Source organism: Scyliorhinus torazame, chromosome 19, assembly GCF_047496885.1.
Source record: "Scyliorhinus torazame isolate Kashiwa2021f chromosome 19, sScyTor2.1, whole genome shotgun sequence".
NCBI lineage: Eukaryota > Metazoa > Chordata > Chondrichthyes > Carcharhiniformes > Scyliorhinidae > Scyliorhinus > Scyliorhinus torazame.
In genome coordinates, this window is record NC_092725.1 from 41,490,619 (window position 1) to 41,505,628 (window position 15,010).

At 70.4% G+C, this 15,010-nt stretch overlaps 1 protein-coding gene across 1 annotated transcript in view; it reads right to left on the reverse strand.

The window, feature by feature from the left end:
• The window catches only part of wdr91 (WD repeat domain 91), a 160,187-nt gene that overhangs the window by 40,501 nt on the left and 104,676 nt on the right, over positions 1-15,010 (reverse strand). Inside the window, exons 13-14 of the mRNA XM_072484210.1 lie at positions 11,390-11,498; positions 11,133-11,245 (exon numbers count right to left, since the gene is read on the reverse strand). Coding sequence (XP_072340311.1) covers positions 11,133-11,245; positions 11,390-11,498 — 222 coding nt within the window. The remainder of the gene's footprint in view (positions 1-11,132; positions 11,246-11,389; positions 11,499-15,010) is intronic.

Below are 15,010 nucleotides of genomic sequence, written 5' to 3' on the forward strand. Positions count from 1 at the left end.
GGCAGATGGCCCCGACGCTCGCGTGCAGGCCGGCAGATGGCCCCGACGCTCGCGTGCAGGCAGGCGGGCGACACGACGCTCGCGTGCAGGCAGGCAGGCGGCCCAACGCTCGCAGGCAGGCGGCCCGACGCACGCGTGCAGGCAGCCCGAAGCTCGCGTGCAGGCCGGCAGGCGGCCCCGACGCTCGCGTGCAGGCCGGCAGGCGGCCTCGACGCTCGCGTGCAGGCCGGCAGGCGGCCCCGACGCTCGCGTGCAGGCAGGCAGGCGGCACGACGCGTGCAGGCCGGCAGGCGGCCTGACGCTCGCGTGCAGGCAGGCGGGACGACGCTCGCGGGCAGGCGGCCCGGCGCTCGCGGGCAGGCGGGCAGGCAGGCGACCCGACGCTCGCGTGCAGGCAGGCGGCCCTGACGCTCGCGTGAAGGCAGGCAGGCGGCCCGAAGCTCACGTGCAGGCAGGCGGCCCGACGCTCGCGTGAAGACGGGCAGGCGGCCCCGACGCTCGCGTGCAGGCCGGCAGGCGGCCCCGACGCTCGCGTGCAGACAGGCTGGCGGCACGACGCTCGCGGGCAGGCGGCCCGGCGCTCGCGTGCAGGCAGGCGGCCCCGACGCTCCCGTGCAGGCGGCCCGACGCACGCGTGCAGGCAGGCAGGCAGCCCGACGCTCGCGTGCAGGCCGGCAGGTGACCCAGACGCTCGCGTGCAGGCCGGCAGGTGGCCCGACGCTCGCGTGCAGGCAGCCCGACGCTCGCGTGCAGGCAGGCAGCCCGGCGTGCAAGCGGCCCGACGCTCGCGTGCAGGCAGTCAGGCGGGCGTGCAGGCAGCCCGACGCTCGCGTGCAGGCAGGCAGGCGGCCCGACGCTTGCGTGCAGACAGGCAGGTGGCCCGACGCTCGCGTGCAGGCAGGTAGGCAGGCGGCCCCGACGCTCGCGTGCAGGCAGGCAGGCGGCCCGACGCTCGCGTGAAGGCAGGCAGGCGGCCCGAAGCTCACGTGCAGGCAGGCGGCCCGACGCTCGCCTGCAGGCAGGCAGGTGGCCCGACGCTCGCGTGCAGGCCGGCAGGCGGCCCCGACGCTCGCGTGCGGGCCGGCAGGCGGCCCCGACGCTCGCGTGCGGGCCGGCAGGCGGCCCCGACGCTCGCGTGCGGGCCGGCAGGCGGCCCCGACGCTCGCGTGCGGGCCGGCAGGCGGCCCCGACGCTCGCGTGCGGGCCGGCAGGCGGCCCGACACTCGCGTGCAGGCAGGCGGGCGGCACGACGCTCGCGGGCAGGCAGCCCGGCGCTCGCGTGCAGGCAGGCAGGCGGCCCGACGCACGCGTGCAGGCAGCCCGAAGCTCGCGTGCAGGCAGGCAGGCGGCCCCGACGCTCCCGTGCAGGCGGCCCGACGCACGCGTGCAGGCAGGCAGGCGGCCCGACGCTCGCGTGCAGGCCGGCAGGTGGCCCCGACGCTCGCGTGCAGGCCGGCAGGTGGCCCCGACGCTCGCGTGCAGGCCGGCAGATGGCCCCGACGCTCGCGTGCAGGCCGGCGGGCGGCACGACGCTCGCGTGCAGGCCGGCAGGTGGCCCGACGCTCGCGTGCAGGCCGGCAGGTGGCCCCGACGCTCGCGTGCAGGCCGGCAGGTGGCCCCGACGCTCGCGTGCAGGCCGGCAGATGGCCCCGACGCTCGCGTGCAGGCCGGCGGGCGGCACGACGCTCGCGTGCAGGCAGGCAGGCGGCCCGACGCTCGCGTGCAGGCCGGCAGGTGGCCCCGACGCTCGCGTGCAGGCCGGCAGGTGGCCCCGACGCTCGCGTGCAGGCCGGCAGATGGCCCCGACGCTCGCGTGCAGGCAGGCGGGCGGCACGACGCTCGCGGGCAGGCGGCCCGGCGCTCGCGTGCAGGCAGGCAGGCGGCCCGACGCTCGCAGGCAGGCGGCCCGACGCACGTGTGCAGGCAGCCCGAAGCTCGCGTGCAGGCCGGCAGGCGGCCCGACGCTCGCGTGCAGGCAGGCGGGCGGCACGACGCTCGCGGGCAGGCAGGCAGGCGGCCCGGCGCTCGCGTGCAGGCAGGCAGGCAGCCCGAAGCTCGCGTGCAGGCAGGCAGGCGGCCCCAACGCTCCCGTGCAGGCGGCCCGACGCACGCGTGCAGGCAGGCAGGCGGCCCGACGCTCGCGTGCAGGCCGGCAGGTGGCCCCGACGCTCGCGTGCAGGCCGGCAGATGGCCCCGACGCTCGCGTGCAGGCCGGCAGGTGGCCCGACGCTCGCGTGCAGGCAGCCCGACGCTCGCGTGCAGGCAGGCAGCCCGGCGTGCAAGCGGCCCGACGCTCGCGTGCAGGCAGTCAGGCGGGCGTGCAGGCAGCCCGACGCTCGCGTGCAGGCAGGCAGGCGGCCCGACGCTCGCGTGCAGGCAGGCAGGTGGCCCGACGCTCGCGTGCAGGCAGGTAGGCAGGCAGGCGGCCCGAAGCTCGCGTGCAGGCGGCCCGAAGCTCGCGTGCAGGCGGCCCGAAGCTCGCGTGCAGGCGGCCCCAACGCTCGCGTGCAGGCAGGCAGCTGGCCCGACGCTCGCATGCAGGCGACCCGACGCTCGCGTGCAGGCAGGCGGCCCCGACGCTCGCGTGAAGGCAGGCAGGCGGCCCGAAGCTCACGTGCAGGCAGGCGGCCCGACGCTCGCGTGAAGACGGGCAGGCGGCCCCGATGCTCGCCTGCAGGCAGGCAGGTGGCCCGACGCTCGCGTGCAGGCCGGCAGGCGGCCCCGACGCTCGCGTGCAGGCCGGCAGGCGGCCCCGACGCTCGCGTGCAGGCCGGCAGGCGGCCCCGACGCTCGCGTGCAGGCCGCCTCGACGCTCGCGTGCAGGCCGGCAGGCGGCCCCGACGCTCGCGTGCAGGCCGGCAGGCGGCCCGACGCTCGCGTGCAGGCAGGCGGGACGACGCTCGCGGGCGGGCAGGCAGGCAGGCAGGCGACCCGACGCTCGCGTGCAGGCAGGCGGCCCCGACGCTCGCGTGAAGGCAGGCAGGCAGCCCGAAGCTCACGTGCAGGGAGGCGGCCCGACGCTCGCGTGAAGACGGGCTGGCGGCCCCGATGCTCGCCTGCAGGCGGCCCCGACGCTCGCGTGCAGACGGGCAGGCGGCCCCGACGCTCGCGTGCAGGCCGGCAGGCGGCCCCGACGCTCGCGGGCAGACGGCCCGGCGCTCGCGTGCAGGCAGGCGGCCCCGACGCTCCCGTGCAGGCGGCCCGACGCACGCGTGCAGGCAGCCCGACGCTCGCGTGCAGGCCGGCAGGTGGCCCCGACGCTCGCGTGCAGGCCGGCAGATGGCCCCGACGCTCGCGTGCAGGCCGGCAGGTGGCCCGACGCTCGCGTGCAGGCAGCCCGACGCTCGCGTGCAGGCAGGCAGCCCGGCGTGCAAGCGGCCCGACGCTCGCGTGCAGGCAGTCAGGCGGGCGTGCAGGCAGCCCGACGCTCGCGTGCAGGCAGGCAGGCAGGCGGCCCGACGCTCGCGTGCAGGCAGGCAGGTGGCCCGACGCTCGCGTGCAGGCAGGTAGGCAGGCGGCCCGAAGCTCGCGTGCAGGCGGCCCCGACGCTCGCGTGCAATCAGGCAGGCGGCCCGACGCTCGCGTGCAGGCAGGCAGCCCCGAAGCTCGCGTGAAGGCAGGCAGGCGGCCCGAAGCTCACGTGCAGGCAGGCGGCCCGACGCTCGCGTGCAGGCAGGCAGGCAGCCCGACGCTCGCGTGCAGGCCGGCAGGTGGCCCCGACGCTCGCGTGCAGGCCGGCAGATGGCCCCGACGCTCGCGTGCAGGCCGGCAGGTGGCCCGACGCTCGCGTGCAGGCAGCCCGACGCTCGCGTGCAGGCAGGCAGCCCGACGCTCGCGTGCAGGCAGTCAGGCGGGCGTGCAGGCAGCCCGACGCTCGCGTGCAGGCAGGCAGGCAGGCGGCCCGACGCTCGCGTGCAGGCAGGCAGGTGGCCCGACGCTCGCGTGCAGGCAGGTAGGCAGGCGGCCCGAAGCTCGCGTGCAGGCGGCCCCGACGCTCGCGTGCAGGCAGGCAGGCGGCCCGACGCTCGCGTGCAGGCAGGCAGCCCCGACGCTCGCGTGAAGGCAGGCAGGCGGCCCGAAGCTCACGTGCAGGCAGGCGGCCCGACGCTCGCGTGAAGACGGGCAGGCGGCCCGACGCTCGCGTGCAGGCCGGCAGGCGGCCCCGACGCTCGCGTGCAGGCCGGCAGGCGGCCCCGACGCTCGCGTGCAGGCCGGCAGGCGGCCCCGACGCTCGCGTGCAGGCCGGCAGGCGGCCCCGACGCTCGCGTGCAGGCCGGCAGGCGGCCCCGACGCTCGCGTGCAGGCCGGCAGGCGGCCCCGACGCTCGCGTGCAGGCCGGCAGGTGGCCCCGACGCTCGCGTGCAGGCCGGCAGGCGGCCCCGACGCTCGCGTGAAGGCCGGCAGGTGGCCCCGACGCTCGCGTGCTGGCCGGCAGGCGGCCCCGACGCTCGCGTGCAGGCAGGCAGGCGGCACGACGCGTGCAGGCCGGCAGGCGGCCCGACGCTCGCGTGCAGGCAGGTGGGCGGCACGACGCTCGCGGGCAGGCAGCCCGGCGCTCGCGTGCAGGCAGCCCGACGCACGCGTGCAGGCAGCCCGAAGCTCGCGTGCAGGCAGGCAGGCGGCCCCGACGCTCCCGTGCAGGCGGCCCGACGCTCGCGTGCAGGCCGGCAGGTGGCCCCGCCGCTCGCGTGCAGGCCGGCAGATGGCCCCGACGCTCGCGTGCAGGCCGGCAGGTGGCCCGACGCTCGCGTGCAGGCAGGCAGCCCGGCGTGCAAGCGGCCCGACGCTCGCGTGCAGGCAGTCAGGCGGGCGTGCAAGCGACCCGACGCTCGCGTGCAGGCAGCCCGACGCTCGCGTGCAGGCAGGCAGGCGACCCGACGCTCGCGTGCAGGCAGGTAGGCAGGCGGCCCGAAGCTCGCGTGCAGGCAGGCAGGTGGCCCCGACGCTGGCGTGAAGGCAGGCAGGCGGCCCCGACGCTGGCGTGAAGGCAGGCAGGCGGCCGGCCCGAAGCTCGCGTGAAGGCAGGCAGGCGGCCCGAAGCTCGCGTGAAGGCAGGCAGGCGGCCCCGACGCTCGCGTGCAGGCCGGCAGGCGGCCCCGACGCTCGCGTGCAGGCCGGCAGGCGGCCCCGACGCTCGCGTGCAGGCCGGCAGGCGGCCCCGACGCTCGCGTGCAGGCCGGCAGGCGGCCCCGACGCTCGCGTGCAGGCCGGCAGGCGGCCCCGACGCTCGCGTGAAGGCAGGCAGGCGGCCCAAAGCTCGCGTGAAGGCCGGCAGGCGGCCCCGACGCTCGCGTGCAGGCCGGCAGGCGGCCCCGACGCTCGCGTGCAGGCCGGCAGGCGGCCCCGACGCTCGCGTGCAGGCCGGCAGGCGGCCCCGACGCTCGCGTGCAGGCCGGCAGGCGGCCCCGACGCTCGCGTGCAGGCCGGCAGGCGGCCCCGACGCTCGCGTGCAGGCCGGCAGGCGGCCCCGACGCTCGGGTGAAGGCCGGCAGGCGGCCCCGACGCTCGGGTGAAGGCAGGTAGGCGGCCCCGACGCTCGCGTGCAGGCCGGCAGGCGGCCCCGAAGCTCGCGTGCAGGCCGGCAGGCGGCCCCGACGCTCGCGTGCAGGCCGGCAGGCGGCCCCGACGCTCGCGTGCAGGCCGGCAGGCGGCCCCGACGCTCGCGTGCAGGCCGGCAGGCGGCCCCGACGCTCGGGTGAAGGCAGGTAGGCGGCCCCGACGCTCGCGTGCAGGCCGGCAGGCGGCCCCGACGCTCGGGTGAAGGCAGGTAGGCGGCCCCGACGCTCGCGTGCAGGCCGGCAGGCGGCCCCGACGCTCGGGTGAAGGCAGGCAGGCGGCCCCGACGCTCGGGTGCAGGCCGGCAGGCGGCCCGACGCTCGAGTGCAGGCAGGCGGGCGGCACGACGCTCGCGGGCAGGCGGGCGGGCAGGCAGGCGGCCCGGCGCACGCGTGCAGGCCGGCAGGCGGCCCGACGCACGCGTGCAGGCAGCCCGAAGCTCGCGTGCAGGCAGGCAGGCGGCCCCGACGCTCCCGTGCAGGCGGCCCGACGCACGCGTGCAGGCAGGCAGGCGGCCCGACGCTCGCGTGCAGGCCGGCAGGTGGCCCCGACGCTCGCGTGCAGGCCGGCAGATGGCCCCGACGCTCGCGTGCAGGCCGGCAGATGGCCCCGACGCTCGCGTGCAGGCAGGCGGGCGGCACGACGCTCGCGGGCAGGCAGGCAGTCGGCCCGACGCTCGCAGGCAGGCGGCCCGACGCACGTGTGCAGGCAGCCCGACGCTCGCGTGCAGGCAGGCGGGCGGCACGACGCTCGCGGGCAGGCAGGCAGGCGGCCCGGCGCTCGCGTGCAGGCAGGCAGGCGGCCCGACGCACGCGTGCAGGCAGCCCGAAGCTCGCGTGCAGGCAGGCAGGCGGCCCCGACGCTCCCGTGCAGGCGGCCCGACGCACGCGTGCAGGCAGGCAGGCGGCCCGACGCTCGCGTGCAGGCCGGCAGGTGGCCCCGACGCTCGCGTGCAGGCCGGCAGATGGCCCCGACGCTCGCGTGCAGGCCGGCAGGTGGCCCGACGCTCGCGTGCAGGCAGCCCGACGCTCGCGTGCAGGCAGGCAGCCCGGCGTGCAAGCGGCCCGACGCTCGCGTGCAGGCAGTCAGGCGGGCGTGCAGGCAGCCCGACGCTCGCGTGCAGGCAGGCAGGCGGCCCGACGCTCGCGTGCAGGCAGGCAGGTGGCCCGACGCTCGCGTGCAGGCAGGTAGGCAGGCGGCCCGAAGCTCGCGTGCAGGCGGCCCGAAGCTCGCGTGCAGGCGGCCCCAACGCTCGCGTGCAGGCAGGCAGCTGGCCCGACGCTCGCATGCAGGCGACCCGACGCTCGCGTGCAGGCAGGCGGCCCCGACGCTCGCGTGAAGGCAGGCAGGCGGCCCGAAGCTCACGTGCAGGCAGGCGGCCCGACGCTCGCGTGAAGACAGGCAGGTGGCCCGACGCTCGCGTGCAGGCCGGCAGGCGGCCCCGACGCTCGCGTGCAGGCCGGCAGGCGGCCCCGACGCTCGCGTGCAGGCCGGCAGGCCGCCTCGACGCTCGCGTGCAGGCCGGCAGGCGGCCCGACGCTCGCGTGCAGGCAGGCGGGACGACGCTCGCGGGCAGGCAGGCAGGCGGCCCGGCGCTCGCGGGCGGGCAGGCAGGCGACCCGACGCTCGCGTGCAGGCAGGCGGCCCCGACGCTCGCGTGAAGGCAGGCAGGCAGCCCGAAGCTCACGTGCAGGCAGGCGGCCCGACGCTCGCGTGAAGACGGGCAGGCGGCCCCGATGCTCGCCTGCAGGCGGCCCCGACGCTCGCGTGCAGACGGGCAGGCGGCCCCGACGCTCGCGTGCAGGCCGGCAGGCGGCCCCGACGCTCGCGTGCAGTCCGGCAGGCGGCCCCGACGCTCGCGGGCAGACGGCCCGGCGCTCGCGTGCAGGCAGGCGGCCCCGACGCTCCCGTGCAGGCGGCCCGACGCACGCGTGCAGGCAGGCAGGCAGCCCGACGCTCGCGTGCAGGCCGGCAGGTGGCCCCGACGCTCGCGTGCAGGCCGGCAGATGGCCCCGACGCTCGCGTGCAGGCCGGCAGGTGGCCCGACGCTCGCGTGCAGGCAGCCCGACGCTCGCGTGCAGGCAGGCAGCCCGGCGTGCAAGCGGCCCGACGCTCGCGTGCAGGCAGTCAGGCGGGCGTGCAGGCAGCCCGACGCTCGCGTGCAGGCAGGCAGGCGGCCCGACGCTCGCGTGCAGGCAGGCAGGTGGCCCGACGCTCGCGTGCAGGCAGGTAGGCAGGCGGCCCGAAGCTCGCGTGCAGGCGGCCCCGACGCTCGCGTGCAGGCAGGCAGCCCCGACGCTCGCGTGAAGGCAGGCAGGCGGCCCGAAGCTCACGTGCAGGCAGGCGGCCCGACGCTCGCGTGAAGACGGGCAGGCGGCCCCGATGCTCGCGTGCAGGCCGGCAGGCGGCCCCGACGCTCGCGTGCAGGCCGGCAGGCGGCCCCGACGCTCGCGTGCAGGCCGGCAGGCGGCCCCGACGCTCGCGTGCAGGCCGGCAGGCGGCCCCGACGCTCGCGTGCAGGCCGGCAGGTGGCCCCGACGCTCGCGTGCAGGCCGGCAGGCGGCCCCGACGCTCGCGTGAAGGCCGGCAGGTGGCCCCGACGCTCGCGTGCTGGCCGGCAGGCGGCCCCGACGCTCGCGTGCAGGCAGGCAGGCGGCACGACGCGTGCAGGCCGGCAGGCGGCCCGACGCTCGCGTGCAGGCAGGCGGGCGGCACGACGCTCGCGGGCAGGCAGCCCGGCGCTCGCGTGCAGGCAGGCAGGCGGCCCGACGCACGCGTGCAGGCAGCCCGAAGCTCGCGTGCAGGCAGGCAGGCGGCCACGACGCTCCCGTGCAGGCGGCCCGACGCTCGCGTGCAGGCCGGCAGGTGGCCCCGCCGCTCGCGTGCAGGCCGGCAGATGGCCCCGACGCTCGCGTGCAGGCCGGCAGGTGGCCCGACGCTCGCGTGCAGGCAGGCAGCCCGGCGTGCAAGCGGCCCGACGCTCGCGTGCAGGCAGTCAGGCGGGCGTGCAAGCGACCCGACGCTCGCGTGCAGGCAGCCCGACGCTCGCGTGCAGGCAGGCAGGCGACCCGACGCTCGCGTGCAGGCAGGTAGGCAGGCGGCCCGAAGCTCGCGTGCAGGCAGGCAGGCGGCCCCGACGCTGGCGTGAAGGCAGGCAGGCGGCCCCGACGCTGGCGTGAAGGCAGGCAGGCGGCCCCGACGCTCGCGTGAAGGCAGGCAGGCGGCCCGAAGCTCGCGTGAAGGCAGGCAGGCGGCCCGAAGCTCGCGTGAAGGTAGGCAGGCGGCCCCGACGCTCGCGTGCAGGCCGGCAGGCGGCCCCGACGCTCGCGTGCAGGCCGGCAGGCGGCCTGACGCTCGCGTGAAGGCAGGCAGGCGGCCCCGACGCTCGCGTGAAGGCAGGCAGGCGGCCCGAAGCTCGCGTGAAGGCCGGCAGGCGGCCCCGACGCTCGCGTGCAGGCCGGCAGGCGGCCCCGACGCTCGCGTGCAGGCCGGCAGGCGGCCCCGACGCTCGCGTGCAGGCCGGCAGGCGGCCCCGACGCTCGCGTGCAGGCCGGCAGGCGGCCCCGACGCTCGCGTGCAGGCCGGCAGGCGGCCCCGACGCTCGCGTGCAGGCCGGCAGGCGGCCCCGACGCTCGCGTGCAGGCCGGCAGGCGGCCCCGACGCTCGCGTGCAGGCCGGCAGGCGGCCCCGACGCTCGCGTGAAGGCAGGCAGGCGGCCCCGAAGCTCGCGTGAAGGCCGGCAGGCGGCCCCGACGCTCGCGTGCAGGCCGGCAGGCGGCCCCGACGCTCGCGTGCAGGCCGGCAGGCGGCCCCGACGCTCGCGTGCAGGCCGGCAGGCGGCCCCGACGCTCGCGTGCAGGCCGGCAGGCGGCCCCGACGCTCGCGTGCAGGCCGGCAGGCGGCCCCGACGCTCGGGTGAAGGCCGGCAGGCGGCCCCGACGCTCGGGTGAAGGCAGGTAGGCGGCCCCGACGCTCGCGTGCAGGCCGGCAGGCGGCCCCGACGCTCGCGTGCAGGCCGGCAGGCGGCCCCGACGCTCGCGTGCAGGCCGGCAGGCGGCCCCGACGCTCGCGTGCAGGCCGGCAGGCGGCCCCGACGCTCGCGTGCAGGCCGGCAGGCGGCCCCGACGCTCGGGTGAAGGCAGGTAGGCGGCCCCGACGCTCGCGTGCAGGCCGGCAGGCGGCCCCGACACTCGGGTGAAGGCAGGCAGGCGGCCCCGACGCTCGGGTGCAGGCCGGCAGGCGGCCCGACGCTCGAGTGCAGGCAGGCGGGCGGCACGACGCTCGCGGGCAGGCGGGCGGGCAGGCAGGCGGCCCGGCGCACGCGTGCAGGCCGGCAGGCGGCCCGACACTCGCGTGCAGGCAGGCAGGCTGCCCGACGCTCGCCTGCAGGCAGTCAGGTGGCCCGACGCTCGCGTGCAGGCCGGCAGGCGGCCCCGACGCTCGCGTGCAGGCAGGCAGGCGTGCAGGTAGCCCGACGCTCGCGTTCAGGCGGCCCGACTCTCGCGTTCAGGCGGCCCGACTCTCGCGTTCAGGCGGCCCGACTCTCGCGTTCAGGCGGCCCGACTCTCGCGTTCAGGCGGCCCGACTCTCGCGTTCAGGCGGCCCGACGCTCGCGTTCAGGCGGCCCGACGCTCGCGTTCAGGCGGCCCGACGCTCGCGTGCAGGCAGCCCGACGCTCGCGTGCAGGCAGCCCGACGCTCGCGTGCAGGCAGCCCGACGCTCTCGTGCAGGCAGCCCGACGCTCGCGTGCAGGCAGCCCGACGCTCGCGTGCAGGCAGGCAGGCGGCCCGACGCTCGCGTGCAGGCAGGCAGGCGGCCCGACGCTCGCGTGCAGGCAGGCAGGCGGCCCGACGCTCGCGTGCAGGCAGGCAGGCGGCCCGACGCTCGCGTGCAGGCAGGCAGGCGGCCCGACGCTCGCGTGCAGACAGGCGGCCCGGCGCTCGCGTGCAGGCAGGCGGCCCGACGCTCGCGTGCAGATAGGCAGGCGGCCCGACGCTCGCGTGCAGATAGGCAGGCGGCCCGACGCTCGCGTGCAGGCGGCCCGACGCTCGCGTGCAGGCAGCCCGACGCTCGCGTGCAGGCTGGCAGGCGGCCCGACGCTCGCGTGCAGGCAGCCCGACGCTCACGTGCAGGCAGGCAGGCGGCCTGACGCTCGCGTGCAGGCAGGCAGGTTGCCCGACCCTCGCCTGCAGGCAGTCAGGTGGCCCGACGCTCGCGTGCAGGCAGTCAGGTGGCCCGACGCTCGCGTGCAAGCAGTCAGGTGGCCCGACGCTCGCGTGCAGGCAGTCTGGTGGCCCGACGCTCACGTGCAGGTAGGCAGGCGGCCCGACGCTCGCGTGCAGGCAGGCAGTCAGCCCGAATCGTGCTGGCAGGCTTGGGCCATGCAACCAGGCCGGTCAGCAGACAGGTGCGCGTATGGGCAGACCGGCACCATGCAGGCGGGCCGGCTGGCAGGCGCGGACGAATACAGACAGGCGTGGGCGTACGCAGACAGGCGCGGATGCACACAGACAAGCACGCACAAAGGCAGACAGGTCCCCCACCCACGTTTCCCTGTTTGGCAGTTGTCCCATTACCTTTCCATCTCCACCAATACTGTAAACCGAGTTTTCATCATAGCTGAACTCCACTGAATAAACCTCCCCAGAATGTGCATGCCAGCTCATGGCACAATCGTATCGCTGCATGTCTGAAACACATCAATTAAAACACACACAGACTCTTCAGAGTTTGTGGAAGGAAGAGAGAGAGAAGTCAGATTCGTCTCTGGGACTTGGGGAGTAAACCTGAAGTGCGGTTTCAAAGTCTGATAGAAAGAAAATATTCATCTTACCGAAGAGTCGGATGATCCCGTCAGCAGCTCCAGTCACCAGTAGATTTCCATTATGGTTGAAAGCCGTACAATTAATAGCAATGGGCTCCGGGTCCAGAGAAAACTGGTGCTGCAGAAAAACAAGCCATCTTACTGGACTCGATATGAAGCTGCAAAAACGACAACTTCCAGCCACTTCTATCAGTCAGCAAGCTCGCTGTGTTAGATTTCCCTCCCAGCACAGCTCATACCCCAGGCTAATTAGAGTGTCTGCCCAGATCATGAAAATATATTCAAACACAACTGCCAACAAAGTACACTTATTTTGGGGACAGGGAGGAGAATGGCAGTCGGAGGTTGGAGTGTCCACACATAGTTTTTGAAATACTTAACAGTAAGGTGAGAATAAACGCACCATGGCAGGAATAACTATGACTCTTGGTGTGATCTCCCAGAAAGTCCAGTTTGGATAGTTTCCAGTGTGGAATTTTAATGTGCTTGATATCGACACTGCTGGCCTTGCCTCCCTGGGCCCCGCTGGTACGCTCATTTTGAGCAACTCAACGACCCACAAAAAGCACAAGACGGCCGTGGTCTGTTAATATCTCCCTTGTTTAAAAAGGTGGAGTGTCCATTTCCAACGGATGAGACCGGTTGGGATACGTCGCAGAGAAATAACCTCCCCACAGCCCCGTATGCAGCAATGCACTGTGCAAAATGTCGATGCTGCCCATGCTCTTGCCCCAATGCCACCGGGTCAGTCTCCTTCTCAACACAGAGAGGGGGACTGGAGAAAAATACATTTCTACCTTCCCTATTGGGACCCAGGTCTTGGAGCAAAACCGGATGGAACGGCAACACCAATAGATGATGACCTTACGATGGTTATAGAAGAACCCACGAAAACGGCCCACCCTGAGGAATTGAACAAACGAATGTGATATAAAATAGTTAGTTCAATTATTAGTTACAATAATGTAGGTGTGAGCTAGTCTGATAGTAGTGAGTTCACAAACAAAGGACAAAGGGATTCAGAAAGCATGGCAAGGATGGGGAAATGGATGCTGGGTAACAAGAGGCCCAGGGTTAAGGAATGCGAAGTGAGCCATCAGGATATATGGCCAGGTCAGGAGGTGTATAGGATGACCTATGGGAATCTTGTATGTGAAACTTGATGCCATTTGAATGAGATTTGTAAAGATTTCTTTGTCTCCGATAGCACTCGGTTCTGGAGCTCCAGGAGACTGCTTGTGTGTTCTGAATCTCTGTGGAGCAAGTCAGCCTTGCAAGTTGGTTAAAAATAAATAATACTATACCTACAAATCCATCTCGAGTTTTATTGAGGCCAGACTGATGGGTAAAGAATTCAATATTGTCAACCCAACGGTGCAAGAACTTCATTTGACCACTCAGACCTTCTATAATAACCAATTTCATAAAAGGAATACGGGAATTGAAAACATAAGCAGTGAAATGGAATCCACACTGGGATAGGAAACATGAGCGACGGCTTTTATCAAGGGAGTTGTAATTCAACCCAGCCTGGACCAGACCTCAGCTAATGAAGTTATCATCTATTATCCCATTGATGGGTTATTTTGCCTGTTATAATACCCTCCTCCCCACACTTGGACTATTTATCACCCACATGACCAAGGGGCATCAGGTTCAAATGCTCGCAGCGTGGTAAGGCAGGGGAATATCATGCCATCGCCTGCATTACACAAAATGCAAGGGCACGAGGCAATCCGTTCAGATAGGAACCTTTGGCTGCAGTTTTTACCAGTAAAATCGGACACGGCAAACGAGACCCATGAGCATGAGAAAGAGTAAAATAAGATACACCTTGAGGCTCTCAATGTGCAGGCAAGACTGTTTAGCACAGGGCTAAATCGCTGGCTTTGAAAGCAGACCAAGGCAGGCCAGCAGCACGGTTCAATTCCCGTACCAGCCTCCCCGAACAGGCGCCGGAATGTGGCGACTAGGGGTTTTCACAGTAACTTCATTTGAAGCCCACGTGTGACAAGTAAGTGATTTTCATTTTCAAGATTGGGGAGGAGAGATTATATATAGAACATAGAACGATACAGCGCAGTACAGGCCCTTCGGCCCACGATGTTGCACCGAAACAAAAGCCATCTAACCTACACTATGCCATTATCATCCATATGTTTATCCAATAAACTTTTAAATGCCCTCAATGTTGGCGAGTTCACTACTGTAGCAGGTAGGGCATTCCACGGCCTCACTACTCTTTGCGTAAAGAACCTACCTCTGACCTCTGTCCTATATCTATTACCCCTCAGTTTAAAGCTATGTCCCCTCGTGCCAGCCATTTCCATCCGCGGGAGAAGGCTCTCACTGTCCATCCTATCCAACCCCCTGATCATTTTGTACGCCTCTATTAAGTCTCCTCTTAACCTTCTTCTCTCCAACGAAAACAACCTCAAGTCCATCAACCTTTCCTCATAAGATTTTCCCTCCATACCAGGCAACATCCTGGTAAATCTCCTCTGCACCCGCTCCAAAGCCTCCACGTCCTTCCTATAATGCGGTGACCAGAACTGTACGCAATACTCCAAATGCGGCCGTACCAGAGTTCTGTACAGCTGCAACATGACCTCCTGACTCCGGAACTCAATCCCTCTACCAATAAAGGCCAACACTCCATAGGCCTTCTTCACAACCCTATCAACCTGGGTGGCAACTTTCAGGGATCTATGTACATGGACACCTAGATCCCTCTGCTCATCCACACTTCCAAGGACTTTACCATTAGCCAAATATTCCACATTCCTGTTATTCCTTCCAAAGTGAATCACCTCACACTTCTCTACATTAAACTCCATTTGCCACCTCTCAGCCCAGCTCTGCAGCTTATCTATATCCCTCTGTAACCTGCTACATCCTTCCACACTATCGACAATACCACCGACTTTAGTATCGTCTGCAAATTTACTCACCCACCCTTCTGCGCCTTCCTCTAGGTCATTGATAAAAATGACAAACAGCAACGGCCCCAGAACAGATCCTTGTGGTACTCCACTTGTAACTGAACTCCATTCTGAAAATTTCCCATCAACCACCACCCTCTGTCTTCTTTCAGCTTGCCAATTTCTGATCCACATCTCTAAATCACCCTCAATCCCCAGCCTCCGTATTTTCTGCAATAGCCTACCTTGGGGAACCTTATCAAACGCTTTGCTGAAATCCATATACACCACATCAACTGCTCTACCCTCGTTTACCTGTTCAGTCACCTTCTCAAAGAACTCAATAAGGTTTGTGAGGCATGACCTACCCTTCACAAAGCCATGCTGACTATCCCCGATCATATTATTCCTATGTAGATGATTATAAATCTTGTCTCTTATAATCCCCTCCAAGACTTTACCCACTACAGACGTGAGGCTCACCGGTCTATAGTTGCCGGGGTTGTCTCTGCTCCCCTTTTTGAACAAAGGGACCACATTTGCTATCCTCCAGTCCTCTGGCACTATTCCTGTAGCCAATGATGACATAAAAATCAAAGCCAAAGGTCCAGCAATCTCTTCCCTGGCCTCCCAGAGAATCCTAGGATAAATCCCATCAGGACCCGGGGACTTATCTATTTTCAGCCTGTCCAGAATTGCCAACACCTCT